The sequence below is a fragment of the Notolabrus celidotus genome, chromosome 6 (genome assembly GCF_009762535.1).
Source record: "Notolabrus celidotus isolate fNotCel1 chromosome 6, fNotCel1.pri, whole genome shotgun sequence".
In the NCBI taxonomy this organism is placed as follows: Eukaryota; Metazoa; Chordata; class Actinopteri; order Labriformes; family Labridae; genus Notolabrus; species Notolabrus celidotus.
Genome location: NC_048277.1, coordinates 13,999,609 through 14,015,439, shown reverse-complemented (window position 1 = coordinate 14,015,439; position 15,831 = coordinate 13,999,609). Strand labels below are relative to the sequence as shown.

General features: G+C 39.1%; 1 protein-coding gene across 9 annotated transcripts in view; it reads right to left on the bottom strand.

Annotated features, from left to right (window-relative positions):
- Positions 1-15,583, bottom strand: part of LOC117815065 (tenascin-X-like) — a 62,575-nt gene extending 46,992 nt beyond the window's left edge. For all 9 annotated transcript variants that reach the window (XM_034686724.1, XM_034686725.1, XM_034686729.1 and 6 more), the window contains exon 1: positions 14,952-15,583. In XM_034686724.1, the coding sequence (XP_034542615.1) occupies positions 14,952-15,008 (57 nt within the window). In that variant the 5' untranslated portion in view covers positions 15,009-15,583. The remainder of the gene's footprint in view (positions 1-14,951) is intronic.
- Positions 15,584-15,831: the final 248 nt, after the last annotated feature.

The following is a 15,831-nucleotide window of genomic DNA, read 5'->3' as shown; positions in this document are numbered from 1 at the left end:
AGAGATTAACTATGGAAAAACATAAAGCCTTGCTAGCTCACCTGGACTCTCAGTGACAGGCTCCATGATATAAAAAACAAAGTTTTCAATTATTATGAATTAGATTTTATATAAATCTTTAAGGCTATCAATAAATCTGTAAGGTAAGGCTATTATCACAACTCAATCAGATTTTGGGGTCTTTCAATGCTGGATTTTTCTAGTCTTCTTGTAAAAATTGAACACAACATCAAAACATACATTGAACTTTGAACATCAGTTTTTAATTGAACATAAATCTTATAAGACCCTTATAATTTTTATGATTTAAAAAAAATCACAGAAATTTTGCATCAAACTGGTAAACCCCATCTACCACATGCAATCACTGGACATGGTGAATCGCTTTAGAAAAGCATCAAAAGGGCCCTGCCGTAAGACTGTTTCCTCGTCCGCTGCTGGTGAGGTCAATAACTCAAAACCTCAACAACAGATTTGGTAGCTGTTTATATTTAGTAAGTTCTATTTAAAATAGTTTGTGTGGTGAAAGGCATTTTAATGTAGTGTAGGGTGAACAAATAAGAAGTACACTAAGTTTTAACTTAAGCAGAGCTGTTGGTGGCTACACATGAAAAACTGCTCTCAGAATATGATCAACTCAACTTTTTCAAGCTTCACAAAAATGTGACAAAAGTCACATACCAGTACATGAAAGCAACATCTTATTGCTATGACAATCTTGTATTTTTTTAAACAAATATTCCTCTTAACCTGACCTCTGGGCCTGTGACTTCTCTGAGCCATGATTTTTAAATGCTTTATTTCCCTTGGTGCTCTTCTTAAGTATCACTTATTTTCTCCTGACTGAATAAACAAAACAGCGCCTCAAACCATTACGCCTTGGCAGTGACTCAGAGAGCAGAAATAGCCCAAGCCCAAAGTCCCATATGGGAAATACTGCCCTTGAAATACTGAAGTTCAAATAATGGATGTAATTGTTGTAATGTAAATCCATAGCTCCAGTCATCACTACATCCTCCCCCTGTAAGCTTTAACTGTCAGCTTGCCATGATGATACTGATAGGTTGGATATGTTCTTGTTCTCACAAAATGTCACTGTTTTTTGTGACACAAAAGCAGAAGCAGCTTATCATTAGACTAAAGCCTGCGGAAAAAAAGGTTTTGGTACGTACAGCGAGAAGTCTGAAGATAAATTCAAGGAATCTCTCCAGGGCTGTATGAAGCATAACACCCTTTAAATCTCTAATGTTGTTGGTCATTATGAAACAGTTTCTGACACTACCACAACCACTTCAACAAGTTTCCTGTAGTTTGGTTGATCAAAGTTACTGTTACACCACTGAGCCCTGCTCTGTGAAGTTGGTCTAAATTTGGAAGCCATGTCTTTTATGGTTTTTATTTTAATAAGGTGCTTATCATCTCCTCGAACCCCTCACTTCTACACCTTCAGACCCATGTTTCTAACTCATCTTAGGTCTTAGTCAACTCTGTAGTATTCTTCTATTCCTCTACCAGTCTCCGACAACCAGCTGCTAATTTCTGGTTACATCAGTACTCCTGCTACCCACTCCCACTGCCTCCAAGAACACAACAGGTAAACTATAAGCCGTTAGTATTTTAATGTGAAACAGCATGTGTAATTGCTTGTTTCTGATAGATCTCATATTATCATTGCCTTGAGAAACTAAAGGTTTGGGAGTCCATCATGCTCAGCTGCTTCTTTGGATTCCCTGCTTAAACATTGCCACAAGGCCGAGGATGAGCAGGACCAATCGTCAAACAACTACATTTTGTAAAAATTGGTCAAACGTATCTTGTTAATGTTGTAGTCCCTTCTAGGGAAAATGTGTTGTTACGCACAGCTCAAAAAGAGAAACATAATGTTAATTTCTAACCTTTTCTAAGGTTGGGATGTGCATCTATTCATCTAAATGATTAAATGCAGTCACCCTTGCATGTTGGCCCAAGGATTACTGGTTGGTAGATCAAAGTATTAGCATTTTTACTTATATAGGCCCAAATGTTGGTCATATATTGTGTCTAAGCTGCAGCACAGCCACCTGCCAGTAGATGGGTCTGTAGCTACAGTAAATGGCTACTGCCATAATACTTTGATGCTCTACCATGGCAGTCTTTAGATCTAGGAAATGGAAATAAAGTTGTGTGAAGGGTGTGTGTGGTTAAACTGGCACTCGACCCCAGCAATGTGTACCAAGCATAGGCAATGTGGACATTAACCTGCAAAGAGGACCAAAGGCTAGTGATGCTAGCTCTGCTAATGTTAGCCACACTTAGCAAACCGATTTGACATACCTCTAGACCCATCAGTTGGTCAAAATGTATACTTCCGTTTAGACGTCTGGGAAATGTGTTGCTTCAGAACATCTCTACTTCAGGATAACTTTTCCAGCCATTAGACTCCCCATTGAGGTTTGAGTAGCTATTTTCAAATGTCTGTTTGGCTCATGTTAATGCAGACTGCTTTTTCATCAGGCGTGGTACTCAAAGAAGAGATGGAAAACTATCTTAAGATGTTTCTGGGGACATAAATCCATGAAACACTTCTTATTGTAGATATCAGAACTTTAAATATAAAAGCAGAGTAGTTCAAAAGTGGACTTGAATGTTCATGTTGAAACAAAGTTGGCAGGGACTCAGCCCATGACCCCTTTGCCCTGTGTTCTGTATCTGTGCCCTTTGACTGAGCCTGTCTGCAGGGGGGAGGAGGAAATGGCTGTTCTGACCACTATATAAACATTACATCAACCCTGAAGGCAGTCCGCCCGCCACTCTCTTCATTCCCTTTCATTCCTCACAGCCTGCCTCATGATAACACCCTGCTTCCTTCCTCAATAATAACACTCAGACCCAAAACAATCAAGAAATCACCTTAAAAGCTGTTTGCTCAGGGATCAGCCCATTGAACCGTAGCTCCTTATAATCTGATAACTTGGAACAAAATCACAAAGAAAAAAAAAAATCATTGCTCCTTGAATTACGCCTGGTTGCACAAGAGCATCGGTCGTGGTGCCCTTGTTGACTTGCTGAGTGGAGAAAGTGGAGTCCTCTGAAATGGGAGTTTCTGCAAAATCATGTTATCTGACTAAGAACACAAAAATCAATGTGTCTGTTTTTGTGTGTCTATGTGTGTATGTTTGTCTTTAGCTTGAAACCCCGAAGGCTGTTGAGGAGGATGGAGAAACTCACATAACTGTTGATGGTTTCTCAAGTTTTATTTCTTCTTTACTTTCTTTTGATTTAACCGGTTTATGTCAGTGCCAATAACTCTTCCCCCTGTATTCTTTTCTCTTCTTGCAGTATTTCAGTCTCCCTGTGTCCAGTCCTCAAACTGATTTTGTTGTAACAGATGAAAGCACAAGCAAGTTAAATTTTTGATGTTGTAGATTTGGGAACGTCTTTTTGTGGATGCTAGAGTCACGTTTCACAACCTTTAAGTGTCAAATAATCAACCAGCTCTAAGCAAGCTGACCTTTAGCAACTTAGTGGTCCATGTCTTTAAATCTTGACACCATAGTATTTAACTTTTTAAGGGACTGTGTCCCCTAAAACCACTTCCTTTGGTGTTTTTTTCTGTTTTAAATTGCTCTGTATGCTTAATATTTTCTTTATCCAAGGACTTTTTAATCATAGAAAAAAGAACACAGAGGACAAATAGATACAGTGGGGCAAAAAAGTATTTAGTCAGCCACTGATTTTGCAAGTTATCCCACTTAGAAAGATGAGAGGTCTGTAATTTTCCTCAGAGGTACACTTCAACTATGAGAGACAAAATGAGAAAAAAAATTCCAGGAAATCACATTGTAGGATTTTTAAAGAATTTATTTGTAAATTATGGTGGAAAATAAGTATTTGGTCAATAACAAACAAGCAAGATTTCTGTCTCTCACAGACCTGTAACTCTTCTCTTTTCTTTAAGAAGCTCTTCTGTCCTCCACTCGTTACCTGTATTAATGGCACGTGTTTGAACTTGTTATCTGTATAAAAGACACCTGTCCACAGCCTCAAACAGTCAAGACTCCAAACTCAACCATGGCCAAGACCAAAGAGCTGTCGAAGGACACCAGGAAGAAAATTGTGGACCTGCACCAGGCTGGGAAGAGTGAATCTACAATAGGCAAGCAGGTTGGTGTGAATAAATCAACTGTGGGAGCAATAGTAAGAAAATGGAAGACATACAAGACCATTGATAATCTCCCTCGATCTGGGGCCCCACGCAAGATCTCATCCCGTGGGGTCAAAATGATCATGAGAACGGTGAGCAAAAATCCCAGAACTGCACGGAGGGACCGGATGAATGACCTGCAGAGAGCTGGGACCAACGTAAAAAAGGCTACCATCAGTAACACACTACGCCGAGAGGGACTCAAATCCTGCAGCGCCAAGCGTGTCCCCCTGCTTAAGCCAGTACATGTCCAGGCCCGTCTGAAGTTTGCCAGAGAGCATATGGATGATCCAGAAGAGGACTGGGAGATTATCATGTGGTCAGATGAAACCATAATAGAACTTTTTAGTAAAAACTCAACTCGTCGTGTTTGGAGGAAGAAGAATGCTGAGTTGCATCCCAAGAACACCATACCTACTGTGAAGCATGGGGGTGGAAACCTCATGCTTTGTGGAAACCTCATGCTTTGGGGCTGTTTTTCTGCAAATGGGACAGGACGACTGATCCTTGTTAAGGGAAGAATGAACAGGGCCATGTATCGTGAGATTTTTAGCCAAAACCTCCCTCCATCAGTGAGAGCATTGAAGATGGAACTTGGCTGGGTCTTCCAGCATGACAATGATCTCAAACACACTGCTCGGGCAACGAAGGAGTGGCTCCGTAAAAAGCATTTCAAGGTCTTGGAGTGGCCTAGCCAGTCTCCAGACCTCAACCCCATAGAAAATTTGTGGAGGGAGTTGAAAGTCCGTGTTGCCCAGCGACAGCCCAAAAACATCACTGCTCTAGAGGAGATCTGCATGGAGGAATGGGCCAAAATACCAGCTACAGTGTGTGCAAACCTGGTGAAGACTTACAAGAAACGTTTGACCTCTGTCATTGACAACAAAGGTTATGTTACAAAGTATTGAGTTGAACTTTTGTTATTGACCAAATACTTATTTTCCACCATAATTTACAAATATATATTTTTTAAATCCTACATGGGAATTCCTGGATTTTTTTCTCATTTTGTCTCTCATAGTTGAAGTGTACCTCTGAGGAAAATTACAGACCTCTCTCATCTTTCTAAGTGGGAGAACTTGCAAAATCAGTGGCTGACTAACTCCTTTTTTGCCCCACTATACATGCAATATACATAACACACATGCAAACCTGTAGATATACGAGTAACTGTATCCTTGTGATGTAAAAAGTGTGTTGAAATGCTGCATCTTATTCGTGTGTTTTTGCATTTGTAGGTGCCGCTGCATTTATTGACAATTCATTGAACACCTGCTGTACGAGTGTGTATAGAGTGTGCTTGATGTTAACCTCTCATGTCAGAAAAAATAAACTGTCTTCAACTGTCCTCCATCTTCTTATAGGTGTGCTTCAAAAGGGCAAAGGAGAAAACAGACAATTGAAAATAATGCGGAAATTAACAACATGGTTTGAAGTCTGGATGAGGTTGGGTGTGTCAATAAGAACAACTGTCACCAAGTGAAAACGAAAACATGATAGTGTATGAATGTTAACATACTGTACATTAAGCATCTGGTGACATTTCTTGATGTGTTTATCTTAAAGTCTGAGTTTACAGAATGTTTCATAAAATGAAAATAGTTTCTATTAAAATCAATAAATGATAAACGCAGAGCTTCATCTCCTGAGTCACAAATCAAGTGTGCTTTAAGAAAAGCTACAGATTTGATTCTTGGCAGCTTGTTCATTACCTTTGTGATTCAATTGTTTCTGTTCTAAAATAACTTCCTGGTACGTCCTTATCCCACCCGGAGATCCCTGATAACACATTTGAACAAAATAAAAGACCTTTTCAGTTTTGCATTGAGCAGCTCTTCATGACTTCCGCTCATTAAGGTCAAATAACGGAAGAAAAGAACTAAACAATATTAGCTCATAAATCAATGCTTGTATTAGAGAGCTGCTGGTGCCAAAACATCATACAACAAACTCTTACTGTTATTTTTTGTAGAGTGCAATATGTAATTATCTGACGCCAGTCTGTACTTCTGGGTTTGTTTTCCATCATCAACATGTTTTTGTAGCTCATTTGTACAATAGACGTTTCCCTGGATTATTTTCACAATGTTTGATTTTTGGTAAAGCAAAGTAAATTCAGTCAGGTGGTTTAATTATTACATTTTCTATAAGCACAAGAGTAAACATTACCCATAGCTGTTGTGTACCAATTTACATTAAGATTGCTTTATTTGATAAATAAAAAAATGTAACCATTGACCTCTGACCCCATTTAAGCTCCTGGTATATATGCATTTGACACCACAGCAAAACACATGTGACCATCTACACTAAATACAAAACATTTAATTTTCCTCTAATATATATCACACAAATGAGTCAAACTGCCAATTTTATTTAGAAGATACACATATATAATTAAAAGTACACTTACTTAAAAATAAACATTAAATTAAAAGAGATGTTCAAGGTTTTTAATCTGTTTCTTGCGTTTGTTGTCATCTGTATGCCAGCAGATGGCTCAGCAAAACAGGCATGTCTCAGAAATGCTGTCCGAAATACTTGATTCTGATTGGTTATAACCCTTTAACAATTATAATTATCTCTCAACAACAAAAGCAATGCAAGGGGAAACCTGATCATACCTTTAAGTGGGTGGGCTTTCTTCAATGTTTATATCCCTTCACCATTACTATACATTTTGCCAGGAACCATTTGGTGAGCAAAATCTAGCCATCAGGTTAGCTGCCTACGCTTGATGATCCTTTTTGAGTTTGTATATATATTAGAAAGAATAGAACTTTGTTTGTTAATATAGAGTAGACTCACACAAGCAGAAAGAGTTAGAAGCATGATGCACATACCAGCTTTTTGTTGATGACCTGCAAGTTAAGGATTAAACAAATTTTGCCTATTAATTTGCTCAAAATGTGACGAGGGAGTTTTTGGCTCCTTTAAACACCAGTCAATAACCCTCACACATTGTGCTTTGTTATAAAGCAACATAATTACTTGCACAATGTTGCCTATAAGGTGTAAGTTGTTAATGTTAAAGTGTGGGCAGGATAAGCCTTGGCTTCAGCCTACACCTTTTTTGGTCAGCACGGAATTGGCCAAAATATATGTGGATGCGTATGAATGTTTATATGTATGCATGAATGTACTTGTGTATGTATGCATGTGTATGTGTACATATGCTTGTACAGATCGATATGTGTGTGTATGTATATGCTGGACTCTATATATATTGATGAATCCCTCAGTAATTATTTTGTTTTTTGCTTTTATTTGTAATTTTTACATGGCTCCTATGTTTTGGAGGGACGTGTTGGTTGCTGACACAGACCAAAATAAACCTAATCAATTACATGCTGGAGTTTTCCTTTTACCGGAAACAAATAGATGTAATATCAAAAAAGCACTCTGCTTGTTTTTTCATGGGACTCTTTTTATTTGACTTTTTATTGCTAGTGATAGTTTAGATGCTGATTTTGATTCAAAAGAGCTTAATGTTTTTATTTTCACACTTGCAGAGATTAATGTTATCAGATTGATCTTAACTCAACTATCTGTGTTCTTGTATTGATTCAATCTTGTAATTTGGACCACTTAAACACTTCTTTAAATGCTGGTACCTCCCTTGCTCTCTTTATTATACACATTTTAAAGCATTATGTCAAAAATGGCACATTTTTCCCCAATTCCTCTTGTGGAGTACTTCGTATAGGAACATAAATAAACGAAAAATGCTGAAACTTTATCTAAAAAAATCCGCTGCATGCAAATGCTTCCAGTGCAACACTGCTTTAGCTCTGAGTATGTTTGTCTCCAGGTATCCGCCTCCCACACCACAGTCCTGCCACTGCTATCACAGGCCACATCAGAGTCTATGGAAATGAGTGACGTAGTCGTCTACTGTAGCCAGCTCTGTGCAGTGCTGAGCTGCCGGCTGTAGATACACATCTGAGTACAATGCACCCACCATTAGAGCTTCCTCCTAATACTAGGAGGAACATGCACATAGAAGTGTGGTCAGCGTGATGTATGAAATGTGTGAAAGTGAAGCGTAGGGTGTTATGTGTGCTCGTCTGTGGGGAAGGCAGAGCAAAACCTACAGCACCCTTTATATTTTTAGATTCTTTGTGCCACATTCAAGTGTTTGATAACAGACTAACTGATCATGACTATAACTCATCATGACTATACTTATCATACGCCTTTAAAATCCAGAGTGTAAAGAACAACGTATGAAAGGTTCCTACCCTTGGTTACCCTGGAGGGAGCATGAATATCTGTATAAAAAAAAAGCTACTGTGGTTGCTGAGGAATTTCAAGACTCTTTTTAACAGTTTAAAGTCAGAAGATCCATAAAATCATATGAGATACCTCCTTGGGGACCATGAATGCCTGTACAAAAATTATATGGCAGTCCATTAGTCCATAGTAGTTTAGAATATCAGTCCCAGCTAGCATGATTGTGCTCAGTGCAAAGTTTCACCTTGCTTTTTCGGCTCATCAAAAGACACTGAAGTATGTAAAGTTCAAAGGCACTTTCAGGTGTCAGTTGAAAACTCTAGCTGTTACAGGTTCAGTTTAACACTAAACATAAAAACGTGTGTAAGTTTGATAGTTTAAGAAAAAAATTGGAACAGGTTCTCATAAAGAAGCTTGTTATATTTCTCAAGCACTATAATGTGTATTATGTAAAATCTCTCTCTCTTTTAAAAAATGTGTGATTTTGTACACAAATTTGACTTGGTTCTATATACATATATTGAATAGAGGCTATAGATCTGTTAATTTGATTTACAGCTTAAAAACACCTGAACACCTCCAGCTGTGATTGTGATCTAGCCATCTAGTGATGTGGTTATTTGCATGCTTATAGGACTGTAAAAAGTCTAACAGTGATAACATTGCCCATGTTAAAAAAGGGAAAAATATTAATTTTCATCTCCACAGCCACGACCTGCCACTGGTAGAATGATATCTATCTGCTGACAATAAGGCCTTTGAGGCGGAGAGAGGAGCCAGTGTCTCATTTACATGTTCTGGGGAACTGTGACTCTTTGTAATTCATGTTGTAAATGCTGAGCTTCCAGTTGCAACCATGGTCCAAAGCAGCATGTTTGGAGACGCATACTTGATACTAGACTGTCTCAATACAGCTGAAGGAGGGTTGAGAGTGGGAGGAGGGGACAGCATTTAACAAAAGGAGGACTTGACTTGTGACTTTTGCTCTTTGAGCATCAATGAGATGCAGAAGATAATGAAGCTAGTGCTTTTAATTTAGATACACAGAGGAGAGGGACGCTTGTGTTTGAATCTACATCAGACGTCATCAGCTCCTCTCACGTCATCATCTATTTCAGAGCAATGTACGGCATTAGCTTAGAAGCTAGCCACTAAGAAAGAGTCCATCACACAGACAGGCCTGTTCTTGTAAGTGATTTTAAAACGTCACATTTCCGTGTACCAAGATGCTTCCCACAGATAGTAGTGTCACTGTGCTCTCTCATATTGAGAGGAGGCCACAGGCAGAGGCAGAGACAGAATGAGAATCAGACACAGTGGATGGGAAAGGTTCAATACCATGATAAAACTCATGCAAAGTGATGTACTTTTCCTGGGTCAGCCATGACTGAGGGTCAAGCTGTGAGTTTGCACGCACATTCCATAAGCTGCTCCTAACAAACCATTTCAATCACATTTGAAAAGGTTTTCCAGTTGTGTGTATGATGGTGTCATACAAATGTATGAAAAAGTATCTGACTAAATATGTCACATAACACATTTCAAGCAGTGGAGTTGTTTTTAAGAAACCCCATAAATTATCTCATAGCATGATAGACATTAAATACTAACAATGTATGAATATCAATACGATAGTATAATAGAATTTAGCTCACCAAAGTCTGAGCAGACTTCTTGAACGTTGATGCCATACACCACACAGACAGTCGAACAATTTGACCCATTTCTGCATGGTGCCAAAAGCCAACAACACTATATGGCCAACTTCAGTGACTGCTGTTAAAAGGGGCCTTTTGATGTGTGGCCCAATGTGGATTTGTTGGGGGCTTTTGAAGTCAGCCTCAACTGGACACTTCAAGACCTGCACATTTTTTGCACTCAACATTGGCTTTATTTTTCAACACTAAAGGTGTTTTCACAAAGAAAAGGTTTGCTGTTCAAATGAAAAGTGTAGAATTAAAGCTAAAAAGCCCAATAACCTCAGCTGAACTGCCCTTTGACACTTTCAAAGCATATCAAGTGTTCAGTGAGTTTGTTATAGCATCATTGGAGTGAAGGTGATGATACTGTGAGACACAGTCTTTGCCACAGGCCTTTGACAATCATCATGTAAAATGTATCCATCCGTGACAACAGAAGTTTTAAAAGGGAAATGAAACTTCAACAGAAACTAAACATAACAACTACATGCCCTACTATTTACTTTTAACAGGTAGTTCATGCACAAACTTTGATGTTCAGATAAACAGAGTTGATGCTTTGATGGTGTACAGTGAAGAAACTCCCCCAAAAATGAAAATGAATACCTTTTCAGGGAAGCGTGTTGTTTCCTTTTTCTGTTAACTTCCCATTTGCACTTACCCAGAACAGGTTTCAACATTTCCATGTTTTAAAAGCAGACTGTGGCAGAAACTGAATCCAACTCATAATTAACTGAGGAGATTAAACCAAATGAGAGCCAAATTGCTGTGGCCCATCACTTTTTCCTGGTAATAAATATTGTTTATATGACATAATGTCCCATAACTCCTTTCCTCAATAAAGTCAGAGCTGTAAGTACTGAAGGCTTGAAACAAACAGGTGGCGTCACTAGAAAAATGCTAAACATCGGAATCAGCACATAAACTGCTTGAAAGTTACAAAAAACTGAAATGCCATACTTGTCATCAAAGGCAGACTTTAAGGGTTCAAAGGCTGCGAAGGAAAAGTTAAGGCCATTTATTGTTGTCATTCTGAAAGATGCTGTAAGAGCAGCAGGTGTTATCTCTACATGTGTAACTTCTGACTGTTGTGCCTTCAACTTCAGAGTTATTTCTGATCACAACTTTTGACTCAATTATCAAAATCTTGCAGAATAAGAAAACATTTTTTAATACCTAAAAGCTTCTTCCTCTGTTTCAGCTAAAACAAGGTTTTAGAGGGTCATAAAACAGACTGAGAGCTATATTGATGCCTCTTTATCGACTACAAAAGTAAACAGGACTATCAGCAGAAAGATGAAATACTTCTGAAAAGTTATCTTTAGTGCTTGAAAATGCTGCAGCAGGGGAGGCGTCAGAAAAAGTAATTTATTGCGTGCTGCAGAAACAGCATTTTTATTCAGTTTCCATGTCAAAAATTCTGGATAAGTGATGAATTTGACTGTTAAAAGAAAGACAAGATCAGTTTTTAAAACAGTACAAATCTACCGGCCAACATAAGCAAAGAGAGGCACTGTTTTGACCACAGGGGGTGCCGAAACTAACACAATATAAAAGTTCCTTACAGGAGCTTTAAAAGCTTCATTTATAATAATCCTTCAAAATATGTTTTCATTAGTCTTATATTCCTGTACCATTATACAAATGTGTTTTAAATATGCACAGGAACCAACCATCAGAACCTGCCTTTGTGTTAGAACCGTCTCTCAGGGGCTGCTTAACATTTGCATGTGAACTATGCGCAGCCTGTGTTCATCTCTGCTAAACATGTATACTCTTCATAGAAGTTGACTAAGTTTACGAGCCACTGCACTTTTACTTCCTCAATAAAACAGTGAAGGTTTCATGAAAATTGGTAACTAAATATCTGAGTGATTTACAAAAGATCAATGATTAAAGGCCTTTAATTTCCTACACCAGTAAATACTGTCGACTCATGTTTTCATTATGATCCTCTGATCAAAATAATGTTTAGGGCAAACTAAAGCAGCATCAGAAAAAAAAAATAGGACAATTAAAACTACATTGACCTCACACATAACACCATGGTGGTAAACTGCATAAGTAACAGAGGGTACAGAAAGACACAAATTATGACACATTTTTGACCTACTATTCAACCTCCTCCAACTTTGAGCCCAGAATCCACTAAACTAAATCAGGTGTTTAATAACATTTTACTGATTGAAAATTTATTCTGTGTAACTTTAGGATACAAATCTGTTGATCCCAGGGTTGAATTTGCAGATATCGGCAGTCTATTATTGAAAACAAGGCTTCTGTGAAAACTAGAAAGAAATAAAATCTTGGTACATTATTCAGACCTCAAACCTAACAGCTGAGTGTTTGTCAGCACTCTGTAGACGTCTGGCAAAGTTCTGGTTGGTTTGTTGGGGTTAGTGCGAAAATAAGTTGCGGCTAACTGTACCCATTAACTGCAGAAGTTACAAGAAATGCTGCATCTGGTGTCAAAGTCAAACATTTTACACTTTGTAGGCAAAATTGTCCACCCAATCATCCTCCTTTAGAGGTTTAGTACTAAAAAAAAAAGAGCTAACACTTAAGACTGCAAAAGACCACCCTGGTTTACCCAGAAAAAAGTGTCTCAGGCTTTTTTTTTTTTCATAGTGAGGTGTGTATACACAATTATAGTGCAAATAGTCATTAAACCAGACAATATAAAAAATATCTTCCTCAGATTTGCACCTCTTCCATACTGATCCCGTTTAGTGGATCAATTACAACTATTTTGTTTTCAATAGAAACTGCACCCTGCTTCCAAAACTCTCAAAATAAATAATGTAGTGTGAGGTGTACTGGTTTCAAGTGTTGGAAATAAAGACAGGGTATTGAGAAAATGACAGGGGTGTGTGCAGAGGGGTGATCAGGAGTAGCATGGGCCCCCCTTAAAATCTGACACGGCACGCCAACATCCTACGCTATTACTGACTATTTTCCAATGCCAAAATCCACTATTTTGGACTATGTTGCAACATGTTGCTAACATTTTTCTGTATATATATGTCTTTTGTCTGCACTTTACACTATTGAAAAATACTTCACAGATCTATTTCAAAGCACAGGTGTGTAGGAGTCCATCATCAATAAATGTATTTTTAAGAGTTAGACAATGTTCAGGAGTTTGCTTACAGTTTTTGAGGACTTAAAATTGTGACTGTGGACAAACCTCTTCTTTTTAAATCCATAAAGAATCAAGCTAATAAGATTTATTTGTTGCAACTCTGTTTTGTGTCTTTTCAAAGTTAAAAAATATACGCAGCCAAACAATCTCTTCAAGATACTGGAATTTTAGCAATCAAAGTGGATATTCGAAGACGAGTTAGAAAGGATAAAAAAAAATGGTATCAATTTGCGACTGCATGGTTAACAGTGTTTCTTCACAGCAAGAAGGTTACTGGTTCCCCGGCAGGTGCATTTCCGTGTGGAGTTTGCATGTTCTCCCTGTGCACGCATGGGTTCTCTCCAGCTACTCTGTTCCTCCCACAGTCTGAAGACATGCCTGCCAGGTTGATTGGTCACTCTAAATTGGCTGTAGATGTGTGTGGATGGTTATTTGTCTCTACTTGTTAGCCCTGTGATGGACTGGCGACCGGTGAACCCTGCCTCTTGCCCAATGACAGCTGGGACAGGTTCCTGCGACTCTGATTGGGATAAATGGTGAAGATGATGGATGGATGGATGGATGGATGGATGGATGTGTTTGTTTACACTTCTTCTACTAGTCAGTGTCCTTGTTGGGCCACTCTACAAAAAAGACTGGACTCGCCCCTGGATTGAGATCAATTTGAGCATCCTGTAAAAAGACCTCCCTGTATATTTATTGCACAGCAAACAAGAACATTGTCATTAGTGGCACGAAAGCCCAAAGTCCACCCTCCCTCACATCTTACATGTGAAGTTATAAACTTTTTTTGCATTTTTCTTTGAAATTCATCACCCTAGTCCACTGTAACATCTCCACCCCATACAGTCTCCAAAGTAACCAGTGGACAGCACACACCTCCCATACTGTCTCCTCATTAATCTGGTATGTTGGTGTAATTCGCTGGTTCATAGAGATCTGCAGGAGTGACAGGGACACTGAGCTGCACCTCATTCCATTCCTGACCCCTTTGTGTTAGCCACACACATCCTCACATGCCATTCTCAACCTCTCTAACCCTCTCTCTCTATCTCCAGAAAGACCAGTGGGACAAGGACAGGTGGGTCTGTAGCTGCTGGACACAGTGAGTTATGTAATCTTTGTTGGTGTGATGCATGTTTAACACATCTCACAGTACAGGTTAACCCCTCGGAATCCGACCTGTGCAATCCTGGACGAATAATGTCCAACTGACAATCAGTTGACATTTCTCTGAACATTTCTGTTTTTAAACAAGAATGATATTAAGCAAAATCTTTCCAAAATTCGACATCGTAAGACTTAATATGTTCTCTAAAAGATAAAAATGTGATTACTTATAAACATGCACCTGAATCCAGATCCAGTAAGAGGATCACCATTCCTCTCAAAGTGAACTGACACATCATCTACCTGCCCCTTAGGGGTTTTTTTGCCTTCGACCAGTTAAAACTTTTCTCTATTCTTTGTTATTTTTCCCTCAGAAATGAGCTGCACCAAACGTACGGTAAAGTGAGTTATCCTGGAGCAACCACCTGCGCAACAGGTGCAGTCACACCCCGTGTACAAGGTAAGAACTGGCCTTCAGCATCCAAACAAAGCGCCCTCTTGTCTTTCCATATGAGTACATGAGTAAAGCAACAGTGCCTCTTTTAATTGTGTGCCCAAAGTTAATGAAAGAAAGCCTTCTTACCTTGAGGAGAGCACAGAGGAGCAGCAGGGAGACGCTGAGGCGCACCAGCAGCGTCATGATGCCGCACGAAAGGGGGAAAGATTCAACTGACTGTTCTACCAGTTGAGTGCTCTCATGCTCAAAGTTCAAACTTTCTCAAAAGTAAAAAATGTAAGCCTTCTCCTAAAGTACTCCGTCAGAGTCAGACTGCAGCTACATCAGGGGAGTTGAAAATGAGAGCAAAAACTTTTGTCCTCCTCGCTGTTCACGGGGAGGAGCGGCAGCTCGGCGCGTCGATCAGGGAAGTTTTTAATAAAACTTGCCACTCCTCTTATCATCATTTCACCCCACTCTGATTCTGCCTCTTTAAAATCGTTGCCCGCTAGTATTCTTCCTCGTAGTTCGGTACATATCACCGCCGATGTGTCACAGCTTCGGCAGTCTGATCTGTGGACTTAGAAGAGGGGGCTGCCCGGTCAAGCAGAAACGAGGAAGAGTCACCCTACATTCTTCCAATAACTCGGTCACACTGGCTGAAGGAATGCATCCGCGGTTAATCCCTCTTCTATCACAGCACAAAGACAAACAGCTAATACAAATGAGTTTCAGAAACTTAGCTGAAGTTATCAGCCCTGTTTCACTGCTTCCTACAGGTGATGCCAGCCCCCCAAAGGAATTATGGGTCTCAAAGAAGTGGAGCTAGTGATGTGTTTGGGCTTGTCATGTGGTGCCACCAGACTTTTATGATGCACTTCATGCAACTTAGATCAGCTACATAGATGTTACTTCATATAGAGTAATTGAAATAAATTTGAATCCAGCAAAATCATCACGGCTTTATTATCTCACAAACAGTTCAAAACTGAAAGATGCCTTAGTTTTGCGTTTCACTTTGAAACTA